Source organism: Grampus griseus, assembly GCF_964374135.1.
Source record: "Grampus griseus genome assembly, chromosome: 7".
NCBI lineage: Eukaryota > Metazoa > Chordata > Mammalia > Artiodactyla > Delphinidae > Grampus > Grampus griseus.
The window spans coordinates 34,921,869-34,945,237 of NC_139001.1; the positions used below are offsets into that span (position 1 = coordinate 34,921,869).

Genomic DNA, 23,369 nt, shown 5'->3' on the forward strand with positions numbered 1-23,369 from the left:
TATCTTTTTGTTGTTTCCTATTTGCAATGTGTGTTTTTTTCCCCTGGCTGCTTTTAAGATTTTTGTCTTCACTTTTGACTTTCAGCAGTTTGACTATGATATGCTTTGGTGTGATTTTCTATCATTTACTCTGCTTGGATTTTGCTGAGCTTTTTGGATATGTGGGTGGTTGTTTTATGCTGAGTTTGTAAAAACTGTGGCCATTGTTTCTTCATAAGCGCCCTCCCTCCATTCTCTTCTTTTTCTCTTCTGAGATTCCTATTGCATATCTGTGAGACTGCTTGATACTGCCCCTTAAGTCACCGAGGCTCTGCTTTTTGTTGCTGTTTTGTTTTTTCTTTTAATATTTTTCTCTGTTCTTCAGTTTGTTTATTTTTGTTTTTAATTAATCAATCTTAGTTCCCCGACCAGGGATCGAACCCATGCCCCATGCAGTGGAAGCGTGGAGTCTTAACCACTGGTCCCTGTTCTTCAGTTTGGATGATTTCTTCTGACCTGTCTTCAAGTTCACTGATCCTTTAGTCTTTATTGTCCAAACTGCTGCCAAAGGCATCTGATGACTTTCAAAAAAATTCAGTTATTGTACTTTTTAGTTCTAGGATTTCCATTTTATTCTTTTTATCTCTCCTAAAATTCTCCTCTCTTCACCTTTTTTTGGTAACTGCTGACTCCAAATGCAGAGTTTCCCCATTTTCTGACAGGCAGTCAGCCTCCTCCCTCCCAAAGCTCTCTCCCTCTGAATTCTATGCTGCAGTTTCCCATACTCTGCTTCATCAGTCAATCCTCTTCCACCTACTTTCCTTCCTCTAGAAATTGAGGCCCTCTTTTCCCTTTTCTTCATTATTGTGGATTTCTATATTTAAAAATCCTTTACTATAATTCAGTGGCGTTTATGATGAAGAAGATATAAATTTATGCCTTTCTTTTTCTTAAAAAATTCTTGATATGCTTTGCCAAATTATTTTCCAGTCACTTGGACCCACTGACATTCAGCTGTAATGCATGCAATTGTTCTCACACTTAACTCTTGCCAATACTGAGAACTATCAATTTTCCAGTTACTAAATCTCTGTATCAACTTACATATTGGACTTGTCCTTGACTTAATTTATTTTACAGAGCAAAACATGAACTGTGGTGGTTGTTTTTTGTTAACAGCACCAGAGAAAACAAATCTTCCTTTTGGGAGAAATATGTGAACTTAGATTCAAAGATTTTCATAATATATGTACAGCCATGTATGTGTTCAGATTTGAAAGTTTCTGAAAACTCCTTTTTCTCTTTAGCTTTTACTTTTTAGTGAAAGCCTCATGTACTTAAAAGTAGACTGAAGGAAGTATACGCAGAATTCAAATCTAAATTTAAAGGATGTCTTAAATACAGAGTAGTTCTAAAACAATTATTTTAACCCATTGAGTTTAGATGATTTCATAGTCTCCTATACAAATGTAATTTCAGTAAATCACATCATTTGATGACAATTAACTTAGTATTGTAAAGTAGTTCTATCTAGAAAAAACCGATAAACAAAAAATAATTTTGTTGTTATAAAATAATGCCTAAAATTGCTAATATCTGTGTTACTTAAAGCATTACCACTCTCTTAAAAGTATCAATACTTAAGTGAATTCAATAGTGTTTTATAATAACCAATAATAAAGTAATTGGTAGTTCTTTAATCATTGATCTTAGTGTTCTTAAGTACTCACAAAAGAAAAAATGTAAATGGAAATTAAACGTCTCAAAAATGTTCCATCTTTCTACTAATCGGTTTTACAAATAAAAACAATGAGATTAGTGCAATCTTTCTGGACAGCAATATATTAAGCACTTAAAAAATATCCATACCCTTTGAGCCCAATAATTCCACTTCTAAGAAAATATGCCAAGGAAATAATCATGATTGTTCATAAAGATTTATATACAAGAAATGTTTGCTATAGCATTGCTTATAATAGCAAACAAATGGAAACAATGCACATGGACAACAGTTTGGGAATAATTAAAATAAACATGGCAAATTGCAGCCATTAAGGTCATGTTTTTAAAGAACATACAATGATGAGGTAATGTTTGTAATGTCATGTTAAGTAAAAAGCAGAATATAAAAGTTCACCCGCTACGTAATATTTGTAAAAACAACCCCTATACATCTGTGCATTTAAAACATTCTGAAATTAAATTTTACGGTGTTTTTTTCTGAGAGGTAGGATATTTTTCCCCTTAAACCTTACTGCATTTTTCATATCTCTCCAATTAATATAAATGCCTTTTAAAAACCAGAAATACAAAATCCATAATTATCTTTAAAAAGCAGCACAGAAACTTAAACTTTTTAATTAACCTACACTTATCCACATATTTTATCATTAATAATTCAAAACAACCAGGAAAAAGGCTTGTTTGAGTTTCTATCATGTGCAGTTATTGTTCTAGACGCCAAAAACACAACAGTGGTAAAAGACATTTGTGGTTCCCATCTTTATAGAACTTGCAGTCTCATAGGAAGACATAAATCAAACCACCACACAAACAAATGTAGAATTACAGCTGTGTTAAGTGTTATGAAAGAAAAGTACACAGTATATGAAATCCTCAATTGGAGTATTTGACTTAGGGATATCAAGAATGAATTCTCCATGGAAGTAACAACTAAGCCCACCTGAAATTACATGAAAAACTAATCAGATGAAGAGGGCATTCCAGGCAAAGACAGTATTTGAGGCAGTTATCAAGTTATTGTCTCTCAACTCCAAATCCACTCTTCTTTGCCCTACTTTGTGATACTGGAGCTGGACGCTGTAAACAATTCTGTTTTGCCAACTGGCAGAACGTTAGCTTTGTCGGTAGAGGGCAACAAAGGGGTCGCACAAGGCGATGAAGACAGAAATACACTTCCTGTCTAGGTTCTGGTCCTTCATTATTATTATTATTCACCACAGGAGCCAGCAGCCATGCAGAGGAGCTCCAGCTGCACTCTCATGCCACGTTCTCTGGCTCCCCAGCCCTGATAGTGGCTTTGAGCAGTTCCAGTCTATCTACACCCTATGGCAATGGTGGGCTTCTTCTACAGAACAGCTTGGGCCAGGCCCTATGCCAAGATTTCTTGCCACCGCGAGGCGGCATGCATGTTCCTCTGGGTAGCCACACACCTTGTTTGATGAGGTCAGTCTCAGTTTTAGACTGGGGGACTCTCCCAGTCCTAGTTCCTTTATTGTCCAGTCTTCCTGGAGATAGTAACTGCTCTCTTGACACGTCTAGACCCCTGAGACTCCTTACTTACCCCTTTTAGTAGTTAGCCACCTCCTACAGTTTTAGTTAGCAGTTCTTCCTATTACATTCCTCCCATCCAAATAACTGGTGTGGCTTCTCTCTCCTGACTTGAACCTGACTGTTATACACGGCCAGTACGTGGGACTAAGAGGACACCAGTACGGCTGAAGCAGAGAACAAGAATGGACATGCTGTGCATTGAGGCAGGAACGGGACACAGGGGCCAGAATATGCTGGGCTTGCAGGCGAGGGTAAGACTTTTGGCCTTTATCTTAAGAGTTCAAATATGTGTCATCTGAAAAGATTACAGGATAGAGAATGATTTAGAGGGGAACAGAGTGAATGCCAGGAGATGAATGAGTGGACACTTAGAGCAGCAGAGGCAAGAAAGGATGGTTTTGATGGGAAGGTAGAGGTAGAGACAGTGAGAAATGGATGGATTCCAGGAATATTTGAAACGGAGAATCAACAGAACTTGGTGATGAGGAAGATGTCATGACTGATGCCTGGATTTCTGGCTTGCAGAATGGATGGACAGTACACTAAGATCAGGAACAATAAAAGAAAGCTAAGGCTGGGAAGGGAGATCAGGAGTTTGTTATGAGCATGTTGTTAAAGTGCTTTGAAATCTCAAAGTGAAAATGTCAAGTAAGAGTCTGAGTTCAGAGAGTAGCCTCGACTGGGATGATGAGTTTGTGAGCCAGTGTACATAATTAAGGCTAGGGTATGGCTGAAATGATCTACAAAAAGAGTATAGCTCTATATGAGAAAGGATTTGGAACTAACCCAGCCTTGATGAGACTCAACAATTAACAGCCAGTAAGAGAAGACTTAGAGGTAAACTTGGTGGGAGCAATTTCCTTGGACTAATGGGGCTGTAAGCCATAGGATAGGTTGATAAGTGAGAGAGAGGTGAAGGAATGGAGACCGTGAGTAAAGACAACTCTTTTAAGATGTCACAGAATAACGGTCCAGTGATGAAGCCCCAAGAAAAGTCTTCACATTACAATTATTGTGCACCTTAATTTGCATTTTTCATCATTCTTCTATCTCTACATGACAGGCTAATTAACAGAAATTCAGAGGAACCAATAACTTTGGAACAGAGACCAAAACAGGTTTATTCAGAAGACATAATGTCAGTCAGTTCTGCCTTTTCGTAACTTCTTTATCGAATACAGATAGACTTTATTATTTCATTCATGTTCTATAAGACTTGATCAGCTCAGAGGGCATAAAAGCTGGAAACTTTCTAATTGGAAGCCAATCTTTTAGTTTAATTTACATTGTCTTTACAAGGTCTCATACGTCATTAATACTTTTACAGGTTTATTTACATTAAAAGATAATAGATAACAAAGTCGCTAGATTAATAAGCTGTCAATGACACAAGGTAGGCATGTTAACTTGATTTGTTTTGCAGACTTATTTCTCTGAAAAACAGGCTTAATTCTCATAGCATTTTGATAGAACCATTTAGATCTTTGTTCAAAATTAAGAAAAAAAAGGGAAGGCCTTTTATTCTTCGCAAGGAGTGCATTCCATTTAATTAAGTCTATTTTTAACTGAAAACTGCCGTAACAAGGTCTGAGTGGGAAGTTACGAAGGTATCAGCTATTCAGAGATGAGTAGGTTTGTGGTTTTGCTGTAAGGATGTAGCAAAAGTAGTTTTCAAATGAGAAAGAGAAGGGAGAGGGCTCTGGATTTCGCTGTACCCAGGTAACAGAAAAACACCCGAGGGGTTTTCATATCCTGTGTCCTCACGTCGATACATCCTATGTCTGTCTCCATCTCTTTCTGCTTTATCACACACACAGAAAGGAAGCAGAGGCCTAAGCCACTGAAAACACAATGTAAGGCCACCCCTAATACTACCTGAACAGTTCAGACACAGTGCTGCTGGAAGCAGATGTTGAGACTGAACAACGCACAACTACAAACAAGAGTTAACACCAAGGATCTGATGCCAAAATAATAGAGTGAGAATAATGATAAATGTGCTCTAAAATATAAGCTTTAAAACGCCTGTTCACATGACAGTACTTAATGTCAGCTATATATACGAATAAAGTACTATATCTTTAATTAAAAACCAATGGTTATAACTCTACAAGGGCTTCACCTAAAATAATCCTTAATTAAAGTTTAAATAAAACATTGGCTGTTCAGACCAAGATAGCTTGATGTGACAGAATGTGAACAGGGGCATCCTCAGCCTCAATGTCTCAGCATCCACATCTCCTCTTCATCCACTCATGTCACGTATGGCCTTATCCGCGGTTGCTACCCACACTTCCCTTCCTGCCCCAGTCTCTCTCCTACTTGCTGGCTTCACAACATTTACTATAATCTATAATCATTCAGCTGTATTCTGCTTTACTGTGCATCTCTCCAAGAGGGCAAAACCTTTTTAATTTTGTTTACTTCTTCTAGAAGAATTCCTGGCGCATGTTAGATGCTTAAAACATTTCCTGGATGGATAAAGAAATGATTTGAGGGTTTACTTTGTGCCAGATGCTGTGCTGATCACTTCATGTATCTCATTTACCGCTCACCACAATCTTGTAAAGTAGAATATTTTGCAAGTGAAGATAAACACACAGAGCGGTTAGCTTGTCCAGGGTCACTCACCTAGTAAGTGACAAGGCCAATATTTGAATCCAAACATGTTTAATGCTAAAGCCCTGGTTCTTAGCTATGATATTATGTTGCTTCCATCTGAGAGCTGGCACGGCTGAGATCCTGGAATATACACGTTTGGCTTTTCTATTAAAGTTCTCGGCAAGCTGCTTTCTTCTTGTTGATCTTTTCTAATCCTCTGGTCCAATATAGGGTTTAGAAAAGCAGGGGAAATAATCTTGTAGCTAGGGCCAACAACAGCATTAAAAAATCTGCCTGGAAATCCTATAGGGAACCTCACACCATAAAAATATTGTAAAACAGTCTGTTGTTGTTGTTGCTTTTTAATAAGAAGCACAAATGAAGGACAAGCAGCCAACATTCTAAAACAACAGGACCCTTTCTCTCACATTTGGTTCAGTTCACCTAGAGAATGAGAAAGCAGTTCTGTGCCAGAGGCATGCCAAACACAGAATCTGCACTGCAAAGGTAAAACGATGGAGCTGCTCCTGTCCTCCAATACAGGGCAGACTGCGAAGTCTGGTTTGTGGAGGTCAGTGAACACCGCATGGGGCCTTCTGTTCGAGACAAGTAACAGGTAACAGAAGAGCTGACTTCCCAGGATGCTTGACAAGATGAGAGGATATAAAGGAAGCCTGCTGGGAAGAGAAGCTGAAGACAAGGAAAGCCCCGCCCCCAAGTTTATCTCAATGGAGCCAGTTGGTGGCCCATAATCCTGCTCCTTTCCTATTGGATGGGAATTGTGTCCAGAGGGAGAAAGACAACACAGGAATCTGAATTCCTGTTCTGGCCCCTACGGCGATAAGCGCCTATACATTTCAGCAATCTGAGCCCTAAGAAAAGTAGTGCAGGAGCAACATTTAAGATAACTGAACCCTAAGGGTATAATGTGCTTTAGTCATTTAGATGGAGCCTTAGAAATAAAAGTGATCCTTGGCATTACATTTGGTAAAACTAAATCTTGATCTACTCCTTGTCTGAGTTTGTACTTGGACGCAGATGATCTTGATCGGATTATGTAAAAGATCTAATTTGAGCTGTTATTAAAAATTCTGAAATACAGAAAAAACTACTCCAAGGCTTAAAAAAGTAATTTTGTACTAAGTTTAAATCAAACTCCCCAACTTCAAAGCTATATGCTGACATGCAGTGTTGTCCCACTCGACAGTACTATATTTACAGCCTGAAATGATGATGCTTTGGGTGGTTATGTTTCATGTGGGAAGTCACACTAACACCCTGGAACCACCTGCATATATCTTAAAGTTAACTTTTCTCCTACCAGAAAATGATCCTTTTAAAACTTTTAAAAAGAGAGATCTTGAATGTCAAGGTGTTATAAAAAGATGAAACATGCATTCCACATGTTCACAGCCTGCTGCCCAGCTGGGCATTCAGAACAGGCTTTCCTGAGGCAGTTTCATTATTGGAAAGCTTGATAAATGCTCCACCACTAGCAGACTGGAGATTTCTTTTACGCTCATACTTCGAACTCACTCAAGTACAGAATACCATTATCTAGCTTTGTTATGATTACTTTTTCCTAATTTTTCAATTATACATCTTTTAGGAGTAAGGGAGCCTGTGGTTTTAGCAATAACTCTCTAACATGTGCATAAAATTGCATCGATTTGAGTCAGGCTTTTGCTAACCAAAGAGAGTTACCCCCGGGTGTGGGTCTTCTCAGTTTCTCGACCCAAGGGCCTTGGTTTCCTCAGCTATAAAGTGAGGGGAGTAAGGAATCGTTCCCATCCTTTTCAGTTCCAAAGGTCTACTCAAAATGGGGTGTGGAATGCCCAAGACCCAACACTCATCTGTGAACTATCTAGCAGAGGTCTCAGGATTTCTGATAGACTGAATAAGCATTTCAGAGTCATTTGACAGTTTTGGCATCAACTTCCCGATGAACTTTCATCATCTTTGGGAAGGAAAACTTAACTAGTTATAAACTCATTTTAAAATTTATGATCACAATAAGTGAGCTACTGATGAATGGTCAACCAGGAGGATTCCCTTCCTTTTGCAAAAACATCTAATAACCTTCCATTATCATCATTTTATTCTTTAACAGAAAAATTTACATGAGTGATAGATTTGTATTATTAATTACTAACAAATAATACTGACATACCTCAATGCCTTCATGCTAAGCTTATAAAACCAAAGGGCTATTGGGATGGCTCTTCGTGCAATAAAGTATTCTTCGCCAAAAGTTTCATGACAGGGTTCACAAAAGCCCCCTGGTACAGAGAACTCGTCGGATGGGTACTTAACTTTCAAGGTAGCTATCCACCGTGAAGTGAAGCGATTCACTACTGCATTTGCTCTAATGTCATATACTTGATAGAGTTACTGAAATTGCTTTAGGAAGAAGGTATAAATTATAAGTAAATGAACAACTATATGTGCTGCGCTTTTAGTGTATGATTGATATCACAACAGCAACTTGAGTAATTAGCTTTTGAAATAATTGGTGTGAAGGCAAATCACAAGCAAAGTTGGGAATGTGCCACTCGATTATTTAATTTCTTTCTCCTGCCCTGACTATAAATCAAAACATTCTCAAAATTGTAGGCTGAGGAAAAGCTGAATGAAAAGATTACTGGAAAATCCAGATTCTAAATAGAAGTAGGTGATTTTCGTTGTTTGTTTTTAAGAAATCCTTGTGTAGTAAGGATTATCTGAATTATAGCACTATTAATAGTGTTGTTAGGTAATGTGTTTATGGAAGAAAATTAGAGCTTTGTGAGCAATTAAAAAACTTCCTAGTGTGTTATTTAATGCTTCCTCATGGTATCCCTGATTCAACACTGGTTACTATGTGATTTTCTGTTTGCACTTGTCTTTTCTGCTAGACTAAACTCTTCTCAGGTAGGGCCCCTGTCTTATTCATCCTTGGTTTATCTTAGGAGGCATTTTGAAAAACAGGGCACTTTTAAAATTTATCTAAATGATTGCGTATGGGTGGGTGTTGGGGGCAGGATGCTAAATGACTCACAATCACAGGAATCCCACACAACGAAGAACTGCCCTGTAACCTGAACTTTCTCACATCCTCCTAGACACATGACATGTAAACCCAAGTATTTTTTGTACAGTTTTCCTATGGACTTCCAAGGTTTACTTGGATTTCTAGGGTTCGACTACTGTGGAAATTAAGAGAAAATTGGACTCTTTGGTGTTCAGAACTTTACCAAGAGCTTTTCACCATTTGGAAAATCCCGTGGCCAATCACATGGGCAGTCACATTATTTGAGTTGACAATCAGCACTTGTCAGTCTGTATTTGTAGCAGCTGCATTCACAGTGATCCCATGTCTACATAAAAATATACTTATTCAGTTCTTACTTCACATATCACATATAAATAAACAGTGTTCACGTTACCCAGTTGAGTACTGTCTCCCTTCTTTTAAGTGCAAAGTGGTTCATTATAATTGGGTGTGAACATCTGGCCATTTTATTAGGCCTTCTGTTTTAGTTGTTCTTGAACTTCTTATGTTTTTATATTATTGACATTTTGTTTCTAGGTAGAGTATATTATCTATGAATTTTATTTTAGTATTTGATATAAAAATGGAGCATCGGGTCAGACGGTATTGAAGACCACTGATCCAGTAGATTCCTGTACAGCTGCCTTATGTTGCAGAAAAGAAATGGGACACTAGAGATGAAATGATGCCCCCAAGGTCATACAGTTGATTAAGTAGCCTTTTGTCGAGTAATGAATGTATAGCTATAGCACAAGTAATTAACATTCCAGATTCTAACACCCTGGGATATATATTCTATCACATAATACAAAATACCAGGAGTTAAAATAACTTGGCCTACCCTTTAATAACATTTCCTTTGGTCACCAATTATCCCTCCCTTATCCCAGCAAAAGTGAAAAATTTCTTTAAACTGGAATTTCCTTTTTCCTGATGATCCCAATACAGACTAGAACTATATTTTTTAGTTAAAAAAACCCTCTGACTTAGTGCAGGGCTAGATTGCACACTTCTTCTCTAGCCTTGTCACCTTCCTCCCCGCCTCCACCATCCTGCGAGAAGACCGCTTGAATCTGTGGACACCATAAAAGAACAATCTTTCCCTTCCAACAACTTCAACAGTAGCAATGACTGTCCCAGTGGGTCCCTTGGCATCCTTTTCTTCTATGTCTGCCTAAGCAACTTTACTTAAGGATAACTGACCTGTGACCCCACGGAGTGCCTTTGAAGGTTCCTCGAGTATTGAGATCTTTTTCTCACGGGGGGCAAGGGCTGGTTTTTCACTGGCAGAATCAGTGGATGAGCTGTCCTTCTCACAGCCGTTGACGTGGCCATTCTGTATCTCTGGCGGCGGTGGCTGCACAGGCCCTGCTTCGGGCCTCTCTGCCTTGTCTTTAGCATCTTTGTTGCCTTGATGCTGCTTGGACTTGCTTCTTTTTCTCTTATTGTTCTAGAATGAGAAACAAATGAGAAGCTCACATCCTTGAAATAGAAGGTGAACCCCAGAGACCAAAATAAGATATGTTACCCTTTTTTTGTTTTCTGGCTCTTCTAATAGAATGGGTGAAAAGGCCTATGTCTTTATTAACCACCCAAGTTAATGTAAATGTCTTCTTTCCTACAATGAGCTGTATAAACTTTTACCTCGTAAGCATAGTAAACAAAAAGTTTTCTTTAAAAGGAAAAAAGCAGCAGGAAATGGCTTCAATAGCTGACACATTATTTGAGCACATTGACTTGCTACATATCTGAATGGCCATGCAGTAGAGTCTTGTGATAACTGCCCTGGAAGAACCTGAATTCAGCTATTGTGGTATTGGAGAAGAGGTCTCATTTCTTAAAGAGATGATGGACGGGGGTGGGGGGGTGGGGGTGGGGTGGGGGTGGGCGGGGGGGATCAGGGAGGACACTAAGGTTCTGATCCTCTGGGGGGGAGGAGAGGCAGGGGGAGGCCTGGTACAAAAGAGGCAGGGAAGTCCCTCTGAAAGGAGGAAGTAGAGTCAGATCCCCAAAGTCCAGGTTGGATCTAGGAAAAGGCACCAGCCAACCAGGAGATCCCTGGATTGCTGTCACTGTCCGGGAATCATCCCCATGAATACTTAAGCTGGAGTGGACAACTGCTACAAAGGAACGCCGAACCCATGTGGGTCCACCTGGATTCGCACTGTGCACCTGTATCTGGATCTCTCGGCTGCTACCTGAACGGCATTACAAGACTTCAGTTACATTTAGTTCAAAATAACGCGACCCTGCATTCTAGATAATTGAAAACTTTTAGACCTTGTTGCAAGCCTCAGCCAATGAGAACAGACACGGGGCCCATCAGGGCAGACCCTGTCCCGCCTGTTGCATCAGTGTCCCACCAGCTGAACATCAGCCCGGCTTTGTTCTTCAACACATTTGGAAAAAAAAATAAAAAGAAGGGCTTCCCTGGTGGCACAGTGGTTGAGAGTCCGCCTGCGATGCAGGGGACACAGGTTCGTGCCCCGGTCCGGGAAGATCCCACGTGCCACGGAGCGGCTGGGCCCGTGAGCCATGGCCACTGAGCCTGCGTGTCCGGAGCCTGTGCTCCGCAATGGGAGAGGCCACAACAGTGAGAGGCCCATGTACCGCAAAATAAATAATAAATTAATTAATTAATTAAATAAAAAGAAACAGTTTTCTCTTGATTCTCCACTCCACTCTCCTTCGTTTCCTTTGAAACCACAATCATGCCCCTGAGTAAGGGCTCCTCCAGGGGAGAGAAATGCACTGACTGGGTGAAGGAAGGCCCAGGGGCACTTATTCCCACACAAGCCCTGCGTCTCCTGGGCTGGGGAGACAGTTTTCCCACTGAACCTCTAAGAGGGAGGCTTAGTAATGAGTTGGGTCTGCAGCTGCCGTCTGCTCTGTTTTTCACATCAGAGAAATTTCATACCCAAACCACACATCTGAAATTCCTCCAGGTAAGTATAAATACTGCCTTTCAATCACCTGCAAATTGTCTTCATCTCACATAGAAGCCTGGGAAGCTATGATTAAAGATAAGCAGAGATTGTCAAAGACGGTGGCATACAAAGATTTAAAAATTTTTCATAATTCTTCCTATTCTCCATGAAGCTAGGAGGAGAAAAAGGAGGAACGGATCATTCTAGTAATTTCAGTAATCTCGGGATTTTATGAAAGCAATACTGCTTTCTTGTGTTTGTTTAAAACCTGTGCCACAGGCCTGTGATCTTCCCTCAGTGGGAAGGGTATATCTTGGGATTCCCAAAACACAAGGCTTCTCTGGGAATAGTGGGAATGGGTGGGGAAGTTACTTTGAAAAGAGAAGCAGACTTTTTGTGAAAGTCATGAAACAGGTTACAGGCCAAGAAAAAGAAGGAAGCTGCGGGCTTCCCTGGTGGCGCAGTGGTTGAGAGTCCGCCTGCCAATGCAGGGGACACGGGTTTGTGCCCCGGTCCGGGAAGATCCCACATGCCGCGGAGCGGCTGGGCCTGTGAGCCATGGCCGCTGAGCCTGTGCGTCTGGAGCCTGTGCTCAGCGGCGGGAGAGGCCACAGCAGTGACAGGCCCGCATACTGCAAAAAAAAAATAAAAAAATAAAGAAGGAAGCTGCACCTCACTGGAGCTAGTGAGGGCTCCAGTGCTCCATGGTCACTCACAAGACCAGAAAGGCACGTTCTGGAGACAGAGGCCAGTGTGTGCGCTGCACACCGCACGTGTGCCCGTAAGTCGAGACTGTGTGACTAGACAAGAAAGCAAAATAACGTGAGAGGGGCAGAGTAAAATCTCCCCTCTGTTCTGTGAAAATATATTTAGGGCTTTTCAAGTATCTTTAAAACACTCCTTAATTTTTTCCTTTGTGCTACAGGATACGTTCAGGCAAGTTAACGTCTAGAATCCTTTGAATTCTCCGGTTGGGCTCGCCTTAATACTTAAAAAGAAAACTCTGGGATTTCAAAAGCACACCTGGTGGTTAAAAACACTTGAACAGAAAACAAGGGCATTAATAGGGAGGGTGGCCGGTAATTTAAGAGAGTCGTGAATCTGGAAGCTTCCTGGGTGTACATATTAACATATATGAAAGAAGCACAAAATTGGCAGCCTTGTTAAAATGATAACAACCATGAAGATTCTGATGGAAGCTGCTAATTTACAATCAATATCAATCTTACCTTCTTTTTTCCTGTCATATTCCATTCTTTTAGAACTTGAATTGCACTGCCTAGACAAAGACAAAGAATTTTCAACATTCTTATGCAACATTCTTATGCATATATGTGAATGCATATATATTATGCATTCACATAATAAAGCACCACACAAAATTCATCTCTGTCTTTCCATCTTGGTAGCGATTTTTTTTCCGGCTTTTTCATTTGTTTTGATACATCCTACCTTAATAAAAATGCCAGTTTCATTTTTTATTTCCAGATTTTCATTAAATTCACTGCATGATCTTGGTTTTATCAAAGTATTAAGCCCCACTACATGAAGCTTACTTTGTTTTATCATTATGTTGTCTTAGAGAAAATGAAATAGATCGAGAATTTTCTGATAGCTTCATTGCCATAGGTAGAATTAAAATTGTTCTGTTTGATATATGAATCAAAATACCTCTAATCTTCCGGGCTAAACATGAGATTTTGAATATTATTAACCCTGTGAATCCTAACTTTTTGTTTGGCTATTCCTGCTCATTTTCTGCCTCTACTCATTATGTTCACAACCTGCAGGGTGATAAGGACAGACGATCTGATGTTAGCTTTGCTCTCATCACTGTGAATAGGGATGGGATGCAGTCTTTGCAAGGTTCCGCTTTGAAACAAAAGAAGCTCATCAAATAAGTTGAGTCCTAGGTTCTGTCAATGCCATTCACATGCATACGTGGCATTGCTCAGATGCAGAGGAAAAGCCTAACTTGATTAAATTAGAAAACATTTTAAAAGAAATGCTTAACCACTGGTCAGCTACACTATCTTCATGTAGTCTTAGTAAATTCTTCACTCATTCCAACTGTGCTGGGGGTAATCTCAACAATAAGTTATTGGTAATGAGTAGACCAGTTGTTCTCATTTAAATAGGTGCTTCTAAAAGAGTAGCTCTTACATGTATCCTTTTAACAATTTTAAGCATTCTCATACAGTCTCATTATACTAATAGTTCTCTACAATGAGTGTGTTGGCTAAACAAAGATAAACTTCAGGCGGGTCGTTATAACAAATTTCAAATTACTACGGTCCCAATTATTGAGTCTACTGTTACTGTTTGATAACCAGAAGGCCATAGTGTTTGGACTAATGTTCAGAAAGGCTAATTATTCCTATCCATTCACAGTTTCCAATTCAATGCCCCTCTTAGGCCTTTTGCGTTACATGTACTTGAAATAATAAGACTGCACTTAAAAGTAAGCTATAATTCAGTCTTTTTATTAACTGGGCTGGTCTTTTTCTAATTTGCCCAGAGAATTAATGTTTCACAGTATTTTCCTTTTGAAGAACTTTAGGAAGTCACTTTCACTAGGTTACTTCGTAAGTCACACCAGTGGTTAATAATCATTAGGGTAGTTCTTACTTATAGCTCAACTTCAGTTTTCCAGATAAAATTAAATTTTAAAAAATGTTCAATACTGTTCTTTTTAATCAGAGGGAGGAGGTGAGTTGCTTACTGCTTTCAACTGCAATATTCAATTATACATCTAATTTGCATATTTTGACATAAATTCTATTTGCAATTTGGACAACAAGCTTTTAGAGGGTAATTCTGAAGAAGAAATAACTATGTTTACAGACAATTTTGAAATTGTTGTCATTAAACTTTAATTATACTGAAACTGCTTGGAGTTCTTTAAGCCGCTCAGAAAGAGTGCTTTTAGTGTGCTTCGTAAATGATTCTTAACAATTATTTCTGATTTTCAGTGATTTTTAAACAAGTTTTCTGACTGCTCCCCATCCAAAATGATATGAGGTTTCTCAGCAATCGATGAGTCTTTAAAAATGAGACCTCAATACCGACAAGGTGAAAATGTCAAGAAGGACAAGCATGGTGCTCTATTTAAATATGATCGGATTTGATGACAGTCCATCAGTTACTGAGTATCTGTGCATCTCATCAGGGGTCATTCTGTAATAAAAACTTTCATGATGGAGAACGTCGGGGCCTCAATCCAACTGAGGCTGGGGAGGTATGGGGATAATAACCTTTTTCCTTTCCTAAAGCTTTTTTCCATGTGAGTGATGTTGGCAAGTGAAACCTGAAAAGAGTTTATCTGAGCCAGGATACGCATGTTTCCCCCAATTTTTTCTTGAGATGAATTGCACTAAATGCTGCAAAGGTGGAGTAATAATTACATACTCTGTATTTGTATCTGGTGAGTAAAGATTCTTGTACACGAAGCAGGAAAAACAGTCAGAAAAGTTATGCACCATGGGTCTGCTTGCAGGTCTATTTTGAATGATAATCATTTTTAATTCAATTAGGACCCTAAACCCTGACTGCAGATATCAGAATGTGAGTGTGTTGCCTGGTTCCAAGACCTTGCCTGAAATGCAATTGTACTATATGTAGAAACTTAGGAAGATTATTCTACTCCTAGGAAAGTAAGTAAATCAAACTGTCCTTAACAAATAAAGCGTAACTAGGATAAACCCGAGGAATGTGCTGATAGGTCTTCCCTGACCTTTCGGTCAGATTATGTTTAGTTAGTCCGTACTGACAAAACAGAAACTAATGCTGGGACAGAAGACATACGACAACTAAGGACAGGTATGAGATCTCTGTTCATAAATGGAACTTTAATTTGAGTAGGAGAGAAGACTTTCCCATAATTTATAGGAAACCTAAAGCAGTAGGTTATCCATTTCTAGAATAAATACATTCCTGAGACTTTAGATTCTATACCGTCACTGGCAATGGGCTGTCCAAAAAAACAATTTTTTTTTAGACAGCAAAAAGTTCTAGAGGTAGATAAGATGAACTGATATTCTGACTAAGTAGGTAATCTCAAAATCATAAACTAAGGATATTAAAGACTAAACCAGTCCTCTAGGCTACATAAGCATCAAGTTCAAGGATTCCAGTCGTAAGGCCAAGTAGAACTATGCTGGCTGAAGAGTTGAGAAGGCTTCCCAGATCAGGAGTAAAGTACATTATCCTCCATTAACAAGGGCGCCATCAGATAAAGGACGTGTTTAGTAACAAATTGGACAGACTGGTTGACAACGGAATTAGTAGCATTACAATATGTGTCCTTTGCAAACTATCTACAGTCTGTCTTTTTTTTTCCCCAATGAGGAAAAAAGAACTTCCAAATTCTGCTCTTAATATGTAGATGTGTCTTTAAAACCTAGCATATTTTAATGAAAATTAAAGTATTAGTGAATAATTGGTATTCAATGCATTCAAGGAAAAAAATACAGAATATATGGAATATCTAGTTCTAACGTCTTCGGGTTCAGGGGACGTGTATACTCACCATCCACGAAGGCCTGCACTGCTTTATCTACATTAAAATCAAACTGCTGTAGCACCAGAACTATTTCATTATTGCTTTTGTTGGGAACAACTGATCGAACCGCATAGATCTGCAAAGGAGAGGAAAAGAAAAAGAAAGGCAAACGTTTTGAATATTTTTCAACCATATTAGTCTCTCACTGGATAGAATGATATCTGTTAGAAAGGCCTTGAAAAGCCAACTAATCTACCTTCTTGCCATCAAGCATACTCAAGGCACTTCAGACCACTACAAATGAATCCTGGTGACCACCCTGATAGCCTCTTTACCTGAATACACATTTCTACAGAGACGTCCTTGTTAGGACTGGAGTAGCACGTGGGAAAAGCCAACTCTGGTTTTGCAACCTACTCCCCCCACCAACCCAGCCCCAAGACTCCAAGGTGTACTTTCAGTGAGTACTTTTCAGTGAGTACACAGATAGTTTTCTGTCTCAGGCTCTCTTCTCCGTGGGCTCAGGGCAGCTCTTTGGAAAATTTACAGAAATAGCCTCATGCCTCAGCTTCTCTGATCTGCACAGTGGAGACAGTCATAGTGAGGTTCACAGAAGCGTGGTGTGAAACTCCATTAATTTTTATAGAGATATAGAATGTGGGGCATTGTATTTTTGAAATAGCAATCTTAGCCATAATACGGAAAACGTTCCCCAACACACTTCTGAAAATCAAACATTTAAAACAGTAAAAGTAAATACATGTATGAGAGCTAAGGACTTCAACAGGTTAAGCTGATATTCAATTTTTAATGACCTATAGGTATTTCTTAATCACATTTTGCACATGTTCTTTCTTTTTGCCTAATAGAATTAATGGACCTTTATTTCACAGAACTTGCAATTACTACAGGACGCTCTATCCACTTCAGCAAACCCTGGCTCCCCCAGCTTTCTATCAAGGGGATTACTGCAGCCACTACTGACAAGTATGAGAGTACTACCTGGTGCCAAGGTGCGTAGCATCCACAATGATGGCCACAAAAGCACTGCACAATCCTTACCTGGTTAGATTGAGTTTTAGAGTTACATGCAGTTTACTGTAATCAGATTCATGGAATGTGGATTATATGTGTATGATAACGTGTAATGTGATTCTGTTGCCCAGAACACTCAATTAAGCAGCATAGCCTATTTCCTAATTATGTTAGAAAATAGACAGCCTACTCCATTTCGATGTACATGTAAGAGTATTTAGATTATAATGAGAAAACAGCACAAGATATGGGTTTATAACTTGGAGAGGTTCTGACATTATAGAAAGCTGGCTTTGAATCTTGACATTCAGAAATGCTACATATGTAGGGATTTTCAAGGACTCTAATTACACACACACACACACACACACACAGAGTTGTATATATGTGACAAGAGTCCTTTGATTTTTTTCTCTACTTTACGGTTCTTAGTTTTTCTAGCTTCTATTTTAAAAAATATTATTAACTTCTTCAAACCTAAGTTCTTTCTCACTTTTTCACTTGCTCTCTTTAAAAATCCTTTCAGCGAATAATTTTTGAATGTCTATTGTGTGACAAGGCACCAAACTTCCTGTAAATTATAGACTAGAGGGGGATGCACATATTGCTCAAATGATCACACAAATACATACTTATACATTGTGATAAAGGCTATAAATCATAGGGCAGGGAGACGACTTTATATAGGTATGCTGAAATCTGAAGGACAGGGGAGAAGAGATGGGTGGGAGGTTAAGAGGAAAGGCATCTTAGGCAGAGGGAACAGCATGAATGAGGAGGAAGGCACAGGTGAGGGAGTATAGAGGGAGGCAGAGGCTGAGGCTTCCAAAATACAAAGATGAGGCCAGAGGCGGGCAGGGACCAGATCATGCAGCCTACAAGGCTCTGCAAAAGACTTAGGTCTTGTGAGCATCCCATAACCATCCTTTTGTGTTGTCCTTTCTTATTCATTCATCATGTTAGAAAGATAGCTCTCTCTCTTTTCTCTCTCTCTCTCTCTCTAATTTATCCTTGTCATATACACATTTTATATGTAGATAAATGTATATTTATATATCACTATATTTAAGTTATGTGTAAGTTAAGGTGTACAGTATGTTGATTTGATACAGTTATGTACTGCAAAATGATTACCACCATAGCATTAGCTAATACCTCCATCCCATTAGATAATTACCACTTCTTTTTTGTGGTGAGAACATTTAAGATCTACTCTCAAGTATATGATTCAGTATACAATCACCATACTGTGAATTAGATCCCCAGAACTTATTAATCTTGTAACTGAAAGTTTATACCCTTTGACCCAAATCTCCCCATTTATTTCTTTTTTTAAAGAGAAGCCAAGATGGGGAGAAAAACAAGAACAAAAACACCTGCATTGACCCGGGAGAATCATTAACAGTGCATGTCCAAAACTAAATACAATTGGCCTAGCAGGCACCAGTGCACTGGAGTTATGTATAAACATTACGTGTTGTCCTTCTAATGTAGTTCTTTTAAATAAAATTCTAGCATTTCAAGCCACTATAATTGGTTAGTATTATATAAAATTTCTTGATAATAATTACCATCATTATTACCACATCAGTCATGCCCTTCTAAATAATAATTTGTAGCAACATGGATGAACCTAGAGCATATTATGCTTAGTGAAACAAGTCAGACAGAGAACACATATGATATCACTTATATGTGAAATCTAAAAAAATAAAACAAATGAATGTATATAGCAAAACAGAAATGGACTCACAGATATAGAAAACAAAATAGTGGTTACTGGTGGAGAGAGGGAAGCAGGGAGGGGCAAGACTGGGGCATGGAATTAAGAGATACAAACTACTATGAAAAAAATAGATAAGCAACAAGGACATATTGAACAGCACAGGGAATTATAGCCATTATCTTGTAATAACATTGAATGGAGTATAATACGTAAAAATACTGAACACTATGCTGTATACCTGAAACTAATATAATGTTGTAAATCAACTATATGTCAATAAAAAAAAACACAAAGTTTTCGATCCACCTACATAGTTGTGTGATCAGTAAAGACCTAGAAGTATGGAATAAACATAAAATAGTTGTTTGCCCTGTTTCCAGTCTCTCCTCTGCAAAACATAATTTATTTTATTACGTTAAGGCAAAATATAATATAAACCTGAGCTTATAGAGATACTTCTTCTTTAGATGTTTATACTACTTTTGCGTGTCCCTCTTTAAAAGAAAAAAAAAAATCAACCACGGTAGGATATAGAAAACATCTATCCTTGTCACTTTATATATCCTAGCACTGAACATATCCTTAGAATATTGTCAGTAACTGAGTTCTGATATCAAATATAACTATGAATATTGCATACAACTCCTGGAGGAAGACACAATTAAAACAGGAATGTCGAGTTTTAAAGAAAAGAGAAAAAAAAGGAAAAAAATAATTTCTGCCTATTCTTAGATATTCCATAGTAATGTTGAATTCTAGTGGATTTCTGGGCCAAGTTTCTGCTTTAATCACAGTACTTGCCTAATGTGAAGAGAGTAGTATTGTTTCTCCACCTTCTTATTTATAAATTCACTACATTTATTTTTCTATGAAAATGTGTTTGAGAAAGATGGAGAAATCCAGGCACTCATATGCACGCATAAAAATACAGGAACCTGGGCTTCCCTGGTGGCGCAGTGGTTGAGAGGCTGCCTGCCGATGCAGGGGACACAGGTTCGTGCCCCGGTCCGGGAAGATCCCACATGCCGCGGAGCGGCTGGGCCCGTGAGCCATGAGCCTGTGCGTCCGGAGCCTGTGCTCCGCAACAGGAGAGGCCACAACAGTGAGAGGTCCATGTACCGCAAAAAAAAAAAAAAAAAAAATACAAGAACCTCACAGTGTCACTATCCAAGATGCAGCAGTCATAAGGGGTCTAAGCATTTAAATCTAAAAAAAACCTCCTTATGAAGGAGGTTTAAAATATAAGGAGTGGATGACAAAGGCAGTGTTATAGTGAGGTTGTGCTGAAAAGCTGCCTTTGCATTTGGAAATGAAGCTCCTGGAGCAATGGATCAATCAATGCGTGACTAATGGTAGTTTGCATGTGGAGAACTCATAAAATTCACGCCTGCAGTGGCTGTTTTGCAGAGGCTGTCTTTGGCGGCGATGCTTCAGACACATGGCCTTTACTTCACTGCCACAGCCCAAGCTGGTGAGTCTGTTGCTGCAGCTTCACCCCGAAGGTCACCGTTTGCAGCTGCACGTGAGTGCATCCCTCAAGGGTTCTCATGCCATAAATAGTGCGTTCCAGGGGGGTCAACCAGGCAGCGGCGCAGGATGTCAGGTGACAGTATGGCCCACTAGTTAGTGGTTCATTTAGCAACTGCTTTACCTTTCCCAAATCACATTCCTCTGTTTTGCTTTTACTAATTTAAATCTAGTTTGGCAAATTCAATTTGCTATTGAGAAATCTTCCTTTTGCACATCAAAAGTTGTTTTGATTTTAAAAGCTTTTGCACAGCAAAGGAAACCATTGATAAAATGAAGACAACCTACTGAATGGGAGAAAATATTTGCAAATGATATGACCAATAAGGGTTAATATTCAACATATATAAACAGCTTACACAACCCCAGAGAAAAACAAACAACCTGATTAAAAAATGGTCAGAAGAACTGAATAGACATTTTTCCAAAGAGGAAATGCAGATGGCCAACAGGCACATGAAGAGATGCTTAACAACCCTAATCATCAGGGAAATGCAAGTCAAAACCACAATGAGCTATCACCTCACACCTGTCAGAATGGCTATCATCAAAAAGAACACAAATAACAAATGTTGGCAAGGATGTGGAGAAAGGGGAACACTCGTACACTGTTGATGAGAATGTATATTAGTGCAGCCACTATGGAAAACAGTATGGAGGTTTCTCAAAAAACTAAAAACAGAACTATAATATGACCCAGTAATTCCACTCATGGGTATATATCCGAAAAAAACAAAAACACTAATTCGAAAAGATAACATGTGCCCCAATGTTCATAGCAGCATTTACAATTGCCAAGATATGGATATAACCTAAGTGTCCATCAGCAGATGAATGGATAAAGAAGATGTGATATATATATATATATACACATACACATATATATAATGGGATACTACTGAGTCATAAAAAAGAATGTGATTTTGCCATTTGTAGCAACATCCATGGACTTGGAGGGTACAATGCCAAGTGAAATACGTCAGACAGAGAAAGACAAATACTATATGATGTCACTTATATGTGGAATCTAAAAAATACAACAAATTAGTGAATATAACAAAAAAGAAGTGGACACAGATATAGAGAACAAACTAGTGGTTACCAGTGGGAAGAGGCAAGAGGGGAAGGGCAAGATAAGAGTAGGGGATTAAGAGGTACAAGCCATTACGTATAAAATAAGCTACAAGGATATACTGTACAACGTGGGGAATACAGCCAATATTTTTCAGTAATTCGAAATGCAGTATAACCTTTAAAAACTGTGACTCACTGTATTTTATACCTGTAACTTATACTGTACATCAACTACATGTCAATAAAAAATAAACATTTAAAAAATTATTTTGATTTAACGTCAGCATTCTAATCTCCCTTTCTCTCCTCTCTCTGGGGCTTTCTATCTGGCTTGGCAGGTTTTGCCCCATTCTGCCTCAGGCCCGCCCTGCTGTCATTTTGACTGCAGTAAGCAGCAAGGCAGTGTGACTTTCACCGTTTGATTTCAGCTTCCCACGTTAACCTACCTCCCCTGGACCTGACTTGTCTGGTTTAAGAGCTGTTAGATTTCCTCATTCACACTGCACATTTCTTGAGCCTCTCTACGATGACTCCTTAGAAATTCTTCTTGGTTTACTGATGAGTCACTTAGACTATGTGTGAGTTTCAAAAAAATGGTTCTGACAGAAGTTTTCAAGCCACCTACACAGCTGTGTGATCAGTAAAGACCCAGTATTATCAAATAAACAGAAAATAACAGCTCCCTCTGCTTCTGGTCTCTCCCCTGCAAATTCACCCCAAGGCTGTTGCCAGACTACTCTTCTTCGAGTATAATCATGACTATTTCCCCACCTTCCTTAAGAGTAAAGTTAAATGTCTACAATCTGGATTCAAGGCCATCAACAACAGGGCACTCACTTGCTTTTCCAAGTGCCCCTCTTGCTCTGCCCTTTATAGATAAGCACAAGCCCAGTGTTGGCCCCCTACCTCTGTGTGAACTTTGCCCTTGACCTGAGACGTGTGCCCTTGCCCAAATCTTACACTCCAGCTGAGATGCCATGTGTTCCGTGAAGTCCATCTCAACCATCCCTGCTGTAAGTCATCTCTGTCTCTTTTCGGTTCTCACAGACCTTATCAGTGGGTGCCTCCTAACCTTAGCATCTTCTACGTCACAGCCTAAGTGTCTGGGTAAGGTGTGTCTTCTAAACGGTAAGCAACATGCGGGCAAAACCTTCCTCTCAGCCATCTTTGCATTGTCACCAAGTGCACCCCGAGTGACTAACAATGTGCACATAGTAGGTATTTAATAACTATCTGTTGAATGAGGGAATGCCAATTTGCACCTATACCAGGCTGCTCTGTTTTTTTTGACAAGTCATGCTAATATTTTTATTACTTTTCCATTAATTCATATGTGAAATTGTGCTCCAGTGGGGTTTTGCTAATTGTATATAAATAAGCTATAAAGCTCTCCTTCACTCTCTACCCTCTAAAACCATTTTCTTTCCACTGGAGTATAGTTGAGTTGATAACGTTGTGTTAGTTTCAGGTGTACAGCAAAGTGAATCCGTTATACATATATCCACTCTTTTTTAGATTCTTTCCCCATATACATTACAGAGTATTGAGTAGAGTTTCCTGTGCTATACAGTAGGTCCTTATTCAGGCTGCTCTTTTGAGTCAAAGGAATATTCTGCCAGTGTTTGGACCATCCCATCACTCTGTATTTACCATCCACAATAACAGGCAGGTGAG

General features: G+C 39.1%; 1 protein-coding gene across 5 annotated transcripts in view; it reads right to left on the bottom strand.

The window, feature by feature from the left end:
- SPATS2L (spermatogenesis associated serine rich 2 like) overlaps positions 1-23,369 on the bottom strand; it is a 167,045-nt gene that overhangs the window by 42,490 nt on the left and 101,186 nt on the right. For all 5 annotated transcript variants that reach the window (XM_082658591.1, XM_082658592.1, XM_082658588.1 and 2 more), the window contains 3 exons: positions 16,361-16,469; positions 13,062-13,111; positions 10,109-10,355 (listed from right to left, as the gene is read on the bottom strand). In XM_082658591.1, the coding sequence (XP_082514717.1) occupies positions 10,109-10,355; positions 13,062-13,111; positions 16,361-16,469 (406 nt within the window). The remainder of the gene's footprint in view (positions 1-10,108; positions 10,356-13,061; positions 13,112-16,360; positions 16,470-23,369) is intronic.